Consider the following 11,737-nt stretch of genomic DNA (forward strand, 5'->3'; position numbering starts at 1 on the left):
GTTAAGCCTTTTAGGATAATTTAAAAGGATGACGTCTAATATCTCACATTGTGACAATTTTTTGGTTTTATCTCATTTCAAATGGAAATTTTTTATCTCATTTCAAATGGAAATTTCAGAACTCAAAAGCTAAGATAATCCTAAAATTTGTGTATCTTGCATATATAAGTCGCGTCAATCACAAGAAATAAAAAATTATTCAACTATGTGAGGAAAAATATTAGATTATCACCTTCAAGAAACTTTTTCAAAAGTAGATTTGACGTGAGCTATACACATAGTAGAAGTTTTATTCTCCCTAATCAAATCATTTACACTTAAAATCAATGTGTGAGAATGTTCATAACCAAAACATAAAAAGGGAAAAAAATATAAGTGAATGATTTGGAGAAAATTGCTTAAACTAGCAAGTGAATTGCCTATAATTAAGCAAGCCTAATACATTTAAGTGTTGGAATTGTTCAACAAGAAAATTGAGCCATGGAAACAATTATTTTTAAAAATATGATGAATTGTTATCATCTTATCCTTTCTTTTTTAGACCACACTTTTAGAGTGAAAATGTGTACTGGTAAAATATATCCAAAGATGAGTATCTCGTCTGTTGATAAAGTTACTTGAAAAGATATTGATGCTAAAAAAAAAGGACCTAAGTCATTGTAATAAGTTGTTTACAATATAAATTGTTTGCAATAGCCTAAGCAAAGAATAAGAGTAAAGACATAATGTAAAAGGTAACAAACTTTTTGAAGGGAGCACATCTTCTATCCCACAAATTGTATCTATACATGTGCCACACCGGTTAAAAAATACTCTCAACCTAAAGCATTACACTACTACATGTATATTGATTAACAATGCAAAAGATCTTTCACCATTCCTTTTTATTAACTTAACAATTATAGTTTATGGAAAAATTACAAATTATTTTACTCTTACTCAAGTTTCAATGGTGTGTTTAGAAAGACCAGCCAATGCACAAGACTCTCACTTAATAAGGTCTGATTAAGGTAGATGTAAACAACCTTACTCTCACAAACGAAAAGGCTGTTTCTAGGATTTGAACTAATAACCTCATGATCAATAGGTAACAACCTTACCGTTGTACCAAACTCACCATGCAGGTCAATGGTACAAAGGTCAGGAGAAAGAAATTTCATGTTGGACTTAATCAGATGTTTGGTACAACATTCACATGATGTTAAACCTTGTCCTACTCCCAAGACCATCACTGGAAAAGTAAATACTTGGAATTAAATCAGTAGTTAAACTACAGAAAAACCTTAACTTCTAAATTCAAGGGTATATATCTTACAAGCATTACAGAAAGGGAAAACCACCAAAAAAAAGGATTTCAATGAAACCATTCCTGACCTGGAGAGACTTACATTATTTTAAAACAATTACTGTTTTTGAGAGGAGATTATGAAAGCACTTCAAGGCAGAAAATATCACACTGCATATTCTTCTTCAAAATCATCAACTTCATATTCATCCCAATCATGTTCTACAACTCCTATAACATGTTCCTGCAATATATTCACAATATGTGGGAAATCTCTCAGTCCCACCGGCATATGATCAGTAGAAATTGCTCCAGACTCTTCTTCAGAGGGCAGTAGGGGTTGACATCTAGCCAGCTGGTCACTCTTCAACACAAACCTTCCAGAAGGCTCAAGAATTTCGACACTATATGCAGGTGACAATGAGCAGCCAACAATTTGAACATAGGAAATACTGCAATCACATATTTTTCCCAAGTTAAGAACTTTACATAACTATCTGTAATATGATCTATAATTCTATAAGTAATAATAAGGGGGCAAGAAGTGTGAGTGTTCGGGTTCAAACTTCCGAAAGTGTGTTCTCTCTCCTTCAGAAGAAACTAGTAGTGCAAGAACCATGTCCCTAATATGCATGAACTCAATGTCATACCCAGTTAATTTTCCTGGTTTGTGGTATTAGAGTTTCGAACAGTTTTAGCAAAAGCTCATGCAACTACTCTAACAAAAATAGGATGAGAAAACTTGATCTATATTTTTTATTTCCTAGAATGCATGTCATATCACATATGAAAGGCAATAATCTGGAAGAAGATAAAACAGAACAAAAAAGAAGTCAGAAAGAGGAATGTAGGTGATGTTGGTACTAGGATCTTTGGATGAAATCAGAGTGCATACATGGTGGTGTTTGGTTGCCAGCATGATTTTTGAGCAAATTCTTAGAAATGTGATGCCCAGGAATGTTTTCACATTCTCATTTTCCTGGGCTTTTTTTTCCTTTCTAATCTTATACCAAAAATAAGCAAGACATGTTCCCAAATGGATGCTCAGGAATGTAAAAATATTCCACAAACCAAACACTACCTAAGAACAACTGAACTTTGGTCATGACTAGAAAAAATTTACACTGCATATTTCAACCTACAAAAAGTCCTTGTGCACACGTCTATGGGGAGAAGAGGGATGATAAATATGGATGCAAATGGATCCCAGTGCCAGCTTCATGGTTTCCTGCTCTGTTTGCATCATTCAGGTTCAGTTAGCATCCAGGTGACAGATTGGCTTCAGCATTTTGTTTAAGCGGGTCTACATTTTGCAGCATTTGATAGATGGTAAAGTCCAACTCCAAGTGATTAAGAAAAAGATACCTTTTGTCATCCTGTCCTAAACCCAACTTCATAACAAGCTCAAAGCTAATACACAACTACACATAAAAGTCCAAGGGGTCTAGAAGTTTATGATCATTTTAAACTTGCAAAACAGACTAGACATAAAAGGGGACAGATGAAAATATGCACAAATTCATCAAACAATACAATCACATAAGCTTTTGGCCAATACTGAAGATGTTACGCTGTGCCACATTATTTGTGATACAGAAGATAGGAGAATTAAAGCTTCACACTGAAAAGGCTTATTAGGATTTTGTTTAGAATATCAAATGCTACTGCCACTAAGTTAAGTAAATCATTAGCAATACATAAACTTGTCAACTAAAAGACAAAGGAGAGAAGGAGCATACCAAATATAAAATAAGTCATCCATTTCTTGTCTTTGTACCCTTCCTAAAAGCTCAATCTGCAAGATACCACCAATACAAAGTACAGGTTCTGGAAGCTTGAACTTCTGTAACCGGTTTTCCTGTTCATGAGAAATTGTTTTAAAAAATTAAACATGTAATGAAGTTCTCTCTTAAAAACAAGAATGTAGAGAGCTATCATAAATTTATAAATATACTGGAGCTAATATTCTTTCCTAACTCAAGAGACTACTCAGTTTTCAGAACTAGAACAGCACATCACACATATTAGGGGATAAAGCAGTGATAGGCCTCCCGTCCTTCATCGAGTGCAAGCACCCCTGCCCAGATTACCATAAAAGACAATAACATAATTCAAAAATTGATTTCCTACTCTTCTTCCATCATAATACCCTCTACAAGCTAGTGTTCTCCTTCTAACTCGCTAATCAACTTGCGAGCACACTTTTCCTCTTTTAAAATACCCTTCACAGATGTATTTTTCTTTAAGGACCTCTGACCCACTTATATTCCATTTGGGCTCAGTTCCTACCAATGTCGCCCTCTTGAGCAACAACCTTGTCCTAAAGGCTGGTATTTGGGAATTCTAAAGTTGACTGCTAATTACCATTGCATCATCCAATGTAGCCTCTCCCCCTGGATGACCCTTCCTCTGAATCAACCATTTGAGGCATGTTTTTTCCCTGTTGTGTAACAGTTCTAGTAGCAACATTTGCACAGGAACAATTTCATTAGTGAACTCCTTTTCCATTTCTTTAGGAAGGTCCTTCATGTCAGCATAGTTCCTAATAACCTTCTTGAGTTTAAGAAATGGGAAAAACTGGGCAGAAATAGGCACATTTAATAGTATTTTGTAGGCAGTTTAAAAATCCAACAACATGGGATCTCTGACCTTAGTTTAATTCCTTTTCTGTTCAGTCTAGGACTAACTACAAGTCAAAGCTATCATGTGCCCTACAAACACAATTGGCAGAGCAGTAGGACATGAAGTGTGAGTGCGCCCAGGTTCAAACACTGGGAGTGTGCTTTCTTGCCTTCCACTAAAACGGGAGGGAGCGGAACATATGCCTATAAAAAAAATCCCATTTTTTTAATTGTCAGAGAAAATGCTTAAATCCCATCACAAATTGAGCCCCTGACACAGCTTAACAAGAGAAAGATGTTAAAGGTCTAAACTAAAAACCTCTAAAGTAAACACTTTTTCTTTTATACAAATAATAATAATAATAGGTTTAAAACCTAGGGAGTGGGATAGCAAGACAGGGGTCTCTTCATGAGGTAGGTAAAATCACATAGCAGGTTCTGTCGACATTCAAAAACTGAGCCTTGCAGACACCTGCTACATGAGCACTTACCATTAGCACAAAGCCCCAGTCAGGTTTCACTTGTTAACATATTCTCATGGAACATATACAATAATGACCAAGCCTTAGCTCCACTAGGTGGGGGAGACTATACAGATTGAATGACACCATAATGTTTTATCATAAATCATGTCTATTGATATCTAAATCATTCCTAATTGTGTCGCCTATGTTTTTTATTGTTCTCCCTTTGCATCTAGAAATTGGTCTAACCTCCATTTTATCTACTCTCCTTATTGGGGCTTCTAACAGTCTCCTCTCCTCAACATATGCCCAAACCACCCCAAGGCGCGATTCTTAATCTCATATTGTCTTATGTGTACATTCATCCAACGCAACATTATCATCTCTGCTATGATGAGTTTATTCTCTTGCTAACATTTTATCGCCCAACATGTAGTCCTTTTCTATTACATATGATACTGATGCACTCTGCCATTTCATCTATTTGCTTAAATCCTATGGTTTACATCTTCCGTAATTTTCCCATTGTGTTGTATGATTGACCCAAAATACTTAAATCTAATAACTTGTGGTATGGTATGTTCTCCAATCTCATCTCTAAATTCATGAAAACTATTTGTAACAAACTTTGGTCCCTTCGATATCACTCTATTAATCACCGTAGCAAATATATAGCCTCCATAGTCGACCATCCCGAATATATTATCCGATCCAACCACTTTGTCATTCTCCTTTTCTCGTAGAATTTGAGAATTGAAAATGAAAGAAGATTTGAAAATGGTGGACAAGACAAAGTGGTTGGATCGAATAATGTACCTATTGAGTCATAGATGATTGCCATTCTCCTTTTATCGTAGAACACAAGAATTTAAGGTGAAGAAAACTTTGAAAAGAATGGATAATGACAAAGTTGTTGGACCGGATAAATACCTATTGAGGCCTGGAAGGTTATAGACTTATAGGAGAGCGGGCATTAGTTGGCTCTCAAAGTTATTTAATGAGATTATGAAGTCTAAGAAGATGTCAGAGAGTAGATGAGAAGCACTTTAATCCCTATTTATATGAACAAGGAAGATATACAAAATTGTGCGAACTATAGGGGGTTAAGGTCATGAGCCATACTATGAAGCTATAGGAGAGCATAATTGAACAAAGGTTGAGACAAGAGACGCGCATTACGACACAATAATGTTGCTTCCATTTTCTCCTTACAAGTGCATTCTTTTTAATCCAAACAATTGTACGCATATATCCAAATTACAATATAGTTAGGCAACTTAATGCACGAGGCACCCTCCTAGTGGAGTCTAGAGAGGGTACATGCATGCTTCGCAAACGAATACGATATTTCAAGCCAAATTACAATATAGTTCAAATAGCTATTTGCGTAAATTTCCTTAATTAAAAATGAATTTTGTAACCTTAGATGATTTATTCACAAACATTTTTTGCCAATTTGTGGATGATAATTCAGAGCCCTCTAGTTATTATCTGGATATTGAGCCTTTCCACTGATTATACAATTTGAAACTTTTAACACATGAATTATATTCTTTTCTTTAACAGAACTGCTGTAAAGTGTAATGATTAATGAGATTTGAATTAAAAGCAGATCTGCCAGAAGGATTGGTCCAACCTCCAACTGATAAAAAAGATAATGGTCTCCGGCAACAGTAGATACTGGATCTAGGAAGATTCAGTACTTTTAGCAGGGGAAAAGAAATTGGGGGACTGTGACATATTTGACCCATATGACTGTTTTCTGTCATATGATGTGGCGGGGAGAGGATAGAGCTATACAGTTGTAATGAGGGGGAACTGACCATATTTGACTACATAAATATGGGTGCACTACACACCTGTTAAAAGCCAATATTATTTATGAGATATTATCTGCATAAAACTAGGCTTTTATTCTATGATGCAACAAATGCAGATTAAGTTGCATTGAAGACTTCAGTTAATATTCTCGTCAATCAAAACCATCATATAATGATGAAAAAGGAGTTGAAAACTGGTAATTCAGTAGTTATAGAAGACAATTATTACACTTTAGGACAACCTTCATCATGCAGTTGTAAAGGAGATACAGGCACCCTTTAACAGAAAAGTGTATCTAGTCTTTCAAGTCAAACATCCACAAATCACTGAAACAAAAAATATTCAACTGAAGACTAGCTAAGATATAAAGAAGGGAAGTTGCACACCTGAGCCATTGGAAACTCCGGTGAAGTGTAGGTCCACACAAACTTCTCATCAGCCGAAGGATCTAAAGAGGTTATAGGGTGACCCATTTTGAACCGAACAGACTTGGCTGAATATATAGGTGATCCCAGCTGAAAGTCGGCTGGACAGTTAACACAGTATTGTTAGTAGAAAAGTAAAATAAATGGGCCAAGCGCATAATTTGAGAAGACTTCATACATCACCTTGGAAAGGCTGGATATTGATTTCTGAAATCACACAAATTTGAGAGATCAACTCATATGTTAGTGTTTCAGGCACATTGGGATTACTTTGTCCACTACTTGACCAGTAGAAAAATCTCCCAGCAATGGTGTCTCTAGGCTCTAGAGTATTATCAATGCTCTCCTGAGGAAAATTATCAGTGCTAGAAGCACCAAGTGTCTTAGCAATGCAATTCATATCAACAGAAGATGTGGAAGCTCTAGCTAAATAAGAATAGATTCTATGTTCTCTAACTAGACCTAGCCATTCCATAGAATAGCTAGATCCAACCTCTGTTTGTTCCTTTGCTTCATGTTCATTCAGTTCAACAACATGGGAAACTCTGGATAATTGAGGAAACATTCTCAAGCAAAGCTGCTTACAAAGACCATTTGAAATCACTGCAAACCAAAACACTAGTTAACCATTGTAATTAATAATTCTAATTGAAAAATGTTTCGGTTGAGAATTACAAATGTTTCAGTTGAGAACCACACACAAGGCCTAGTTTGAGTGATACAGAAAGAAATTGGCATCTAAATCTCAGAATAACTATTCAGCACAATATAAGCAAAAACTATTTCAAGGGAATATGCAAATGAACCACACGAAATGGTAAAGAAAGAAATCTCAAACATAATTATATCATCACAATAAAAGCTCAAAATTGTGAAGGCATGATGAGTATTACTCTAGGGAACTAAAATCAAACTTGTAATAAAATCGAGCCATCATCTGAAAATTAAACACAAAATTTGAACCAGTATAACTCTCACCATAATGCCTCGAAGACTGCGAGACACAACTGAGACGAACGAGATCAGCAGGATCATCCAGAGACTTGAGGATCTTGATACATGTATCAGCATCAAGACAACTCAGGAAATCTATACAATATTCCATAGAAGACATGACAATTCTAGTTTATAACCAACCAACACTGATTTTTCAATTTCCAACCTGAAAAAAAAAACACATAAGAACAATTGAAACAATTAGCATTCTTATATTGAAATTAAAGCATATAAGATCCAAATATTTAAAAATAATAAAAAATACATTTTGATCTTATATACACAGAAATTGAAAATTCAGGCATTTTGGGGGCAACATCGAACGCAATCAACACATGTAAAAAAAGTAAACGGTTGAAATTTAGGAAATTTAAGCAAAAATAAGATAGAAAGATAAAAATTGAGAGTGGAAAATTTTGAAGAAAATCGAGGAGAGATAGTAAGTGGGAATATTAAAAATGAAAGAAAGATTGAGAATTTCACTTTTAATTGAGACGAAGAAGAAGAGGAAGAGGATTTGGGCGAGGAAGAAGCGAAACCCTAAAATTGAAAAGGGGAATAAGTAGAAGATAGAATAGAAGAATGATAAGGGAGAAAGAAGAATGGTGCATGTTCATCAAATACAGGACAATTTCATGGTTACACGTTTATATGCGTTATTACCAATTTGCCCCTATCACTCTAAATAATTGGTAATAGTAAACTAATGATTATGACGATGCATTGATGCCGTGAAGAGGAGAAGTATGAGTTTTGTGGACCCACTCAGCTAAATCATACGTCTTATATATTATTATTATTATTATATTATTTATTATTTATATTTAATTATTATTAATTTTTATAAAAATAATTTATATAGATGGTGAATAATATAATAATTGTGTATAAATATTTATATGGATAATGTATAGATATTTAAATTTATAATCTTAATTTTTAAAGTGTATTTGGTGATCAACTTGGTTCTATTTCATTAAATTATTGATTGATGATATATTAAAAAACATTAGAAGTTAAGGTGACCGAATAAGTATATTGTCAATGACCAAAATGATTATTTATTGGTTTTCAAGAATCAAAATGGGTATGTACTAGTTTTCACTAACATACTTGACTATATTTTGATAGAAGTTTTGTATCCATTGATCTGCATTCTTACTTAATGATATTTTATTTTAGAGAATTATAATATTTTATTGTGGGTGAATTTTATGTTATATTTTTTATATTTATTATAATATTCAATTTAAGGTGAGATATATGGTTAATGTGTCAAAATAATTAACTAGGATATGTTTTTTGTAGAAGTAAAAAAATGAATGGCAAAATAGAAAATTAGAAATTACTTCATGGTGATAGTATAGAAGTATAGAAATATAGATGTTTTGTCTTTATATAATATTTATATATTTATATATTTATATAATATATAAATATATATAAATATAGATATAGTTGGGGAAATAGTGTAATTATAATAACATGTAATTATTATAATTATAAGTTGATTTAGTTATATTTTGGATATGGTTTTTTGCTTAGGTTGTACGTCAACAATCATTTTTACATAGTAAGTTATAAGAATGAGTGTAAAGCTATTTGTGGAAATTATCAAGTTAGGTATGTAGTTTTATTTGATAGAGATATTTGCAGTAGTTTATAGTGATTCTACTCTACTAAAGTAGAATTACTTTTTAATTGGTGAAAGATACATGTCCTTTAAAGTATAAAAGCTATTTGAAGAAGTTAATGATATTTGTTTGATAATTAATTTCTGAAGATAAAATGGCAAGAAAATTGAAAGTGAAAAATGATATTAGAAAAAGATACTCTACAGCTCCATGTTGGGAGCTTATATGAAAAAAAATAATCTACCTGATTTTTATTGAAAAATATTATGTGTTACATATAGCTGAAAAGAATCTATTATCTATAAACAAACAGTTTGAATTGATGAAATAATAAAAACAAACACTCTAAAAATTTGACATTGATTACTTATATGATTCTTAAATTGGTAATATATCGTCTATATAAATTATATGGGCAGATAAAATAACAAAAGTATATCCTCTAAAAAGTTGACATTCTTTATGTATGAAGTCTTTTTGGTAAGTGTAGTGGTCCATTAAGACCTAAGAAGTGCTATATAAATCATCTAACCCATTTCTCTTCTATTTTCTTGTCTCGGTTTAATAAAAATATGATACTGAATTAAAAAAAAATTAAGAAACAAAAATAATATTTTTATATTATATGTAATAAGATATTTTTTTATCAGCAATAACAATTTATAACTAAAATAAAAGTATTAAGAGAATAAGTAGTACTCTTATCCACTAACAGAAAAAGAACAAGAAAAATAGCTCAATGGGTTAAAAACCCAAACCAAGAAAGGTAAAGAAAATGAAGGGAATCTAGCCGATATCAAGATCTATGACTGAAGATGAATAGAAAACATTGCCTCCTCCAAATTCAAAGAAGACTTCTCAAATATAATTTTGTTTCTAGCTACCCAAATGCACCAAATATAAACAAACCAGATAGACATCCAAAGATGATGATGCCTTTTGTCCATCCGCATGAGATTCCAATGAGAACTGAAGTGACACTTCACACCAATCGGGAGCACATAACAAATACCAAACCACTCATATACTTTTTGCCAAACTCCATAAGACCAAGTGCAAGAGAAAAACAAGTGATCAACAGATTCGTCCTCCAAACTGCAAAAGATACACCTTATAGGGGCATGCTCCCCCAACACTCCACGACTAGCCAGGTTCAAAAGGGTTGTAATAAGATGATTGATTAGGAACATAAAGACATATTTATCTTGAGAGAGAGAATCTTCATTCGTATAAAAACAAAGCAAAATGTAAAATGAAATGATAGTTATAATCTTATATTTGTACTTGTAATAATATTTTATTCTTAAATTAAGTGTAAAAAGTATTCCTCTCTTCATTATTGGAGAAGATGATCTTAATTTCCTGGCAATTTAACAAGAAAGAAAAGAAGGGAATTGAATGAGCAAAAAGAGAAAAAAATATATTGAACTTTCGTGATTGGAATTAACTCTACACAAAGGCAAAATATATAGAATTTATATAATGGAAAATTGATATTTACTTGAAACTCAAGCCACCATTTAAAGTAAAACTAATTCTAATTACTATAACAAAAAAACTATGTAAGAATTAATGCTATGTAACTATGAAGCACGGATTCGTCAAACACCCTCACGTGTCGGTGTCCGACACGTATCCGACACGGATACGCTCGGATTTGCGAAAAATACGTATCCATAGAGTATCCAAAAATTAAAAAAATAAAATAAAATAAATAAATATTAAGACACGTATTCGATTCATTTTCAATATAATGTAGGATATATGGATTCGTTTTCAGTAAAGTATAGGATATATAGATTCGTTTCTAATAAAACAAGATAAGATATATTCATTTCCAATAAAACAGGATAAGATAGATTCGTTTCCAATAAAACATGATAACATAGATTCGTTTTCATTAAAATAGGATAAAATATATTTGTTATGGAGGGCAATGATTTTAGGATAGATTCGTTTTCATTAAAATAGAACAAGATAGATTTGTTATGGAGGCAGTGATTTTAAATTTCCATATTTTTTACTTTGGATATTTTGATTTACACTTATAATTTTACCATATTTTATGTGTTTTTATTATTTTATACGCGTATCCTTGAACGTATCGTATCCTGTATTTTGGAAAGAATACGTGTCGACGTATCGGATACATATCGTACCCGATACACGTATCAGTATCTGTGCTTCATAGCTATGTAACATATGAGTACAAGTTTTCCACATGGTTCCATCACTTTTTTCTCTTACTCATTTCATTTCATAAACTACCTTCTTGGTTCTATTTGTGCTCTTCTTTTTCTGTTTCTCTTCCAATTTGCACCATTTCTCCTTTTCTTTTTCACACTCAATCCAAATATCTTAGACTCATCTCCTTCTCAACCTTCATTTTTGTATGCTCTCACTGACAGGTACCATGTTTCAAACTCCATGTTACTAAATAAAATTCATTCATCCATTGATATTCATGAATTTAAATTAAAACTGTGTTTCT

The 11,737-nt window shown here is 32.7% G+C and overlaps 1 protein-coding gene across 1 annotated transcript; it reads right to left on the reverse strand.

Annotated features, from left to right (window-relative positions):
- Window positions 1,177-8,237, reverse strand: LOC109325702 (F-box protein At4g00755-like). Its single transcript, XM_019558220.1, has 6 exons — window positions 8,096-8,237; window positions 7,595-7,778; window positions 6,800-7,219; window positions 6,578-6,717; window positions 3,025-3,143; window positions 1,177-1,737 (listed from the first exon to the last, which is right to left on the reverse strand). The coding sequence occupies exons 2-6, from the start codon at window positions 7,728-7,730 to the stop codon at window positions 1,452-1,454; spliced, it is 1,101 nt and encodes a 366-aa protein (XP_019413765.1). The 5' UTR covers window positions 7,731-7,778; window positions 8,096-8,237; the 3' UTR covers window positions 1,177-1,451.

This window comes from Lupinus angustifolius, chromosome LG13 (genome assembly GCF_001865875.1).
Source record: "Lupinus angustifolius cultivar Tanjil chromosome LG13, LupAngTanjil_v1.0, whole genome shotgun sequence".
Lineage (NCBI taxonomy): Eukaryota > Viridiplantae > Streptophyta > Magnoliopsida > Fabales > Fabaceae > Lupinus > Lupinus angustifolius.

What these genes read in the sequence shown, in the direction of transcription:
- LOC109325702 (XM_019558220.1), bottom strand. Translation starts at nt 7,730, where the DNA reads ATGTCTTCTATGGAATATTGTATAGATTTCCTGAGTTGTCTTGATGCT. An exon ending in CGGAGTTTCCAATGGCTCAG is followed by an intron (nt 3,144 to 6,577) that starts GTGTGCAACTTC and finishes TCTCATGAACAG; the next exon opens with GAAAACCGGTTACAGAAGTT. An exon ending in GATGACTTATTTTATATTTG is followed by an intron (nt 1,738 to 3,024) that starts GTATGCTCCTTC and finishes ATGTGATTGCAG; the next exon opens with TATTTCCTATGTTCAAATTG.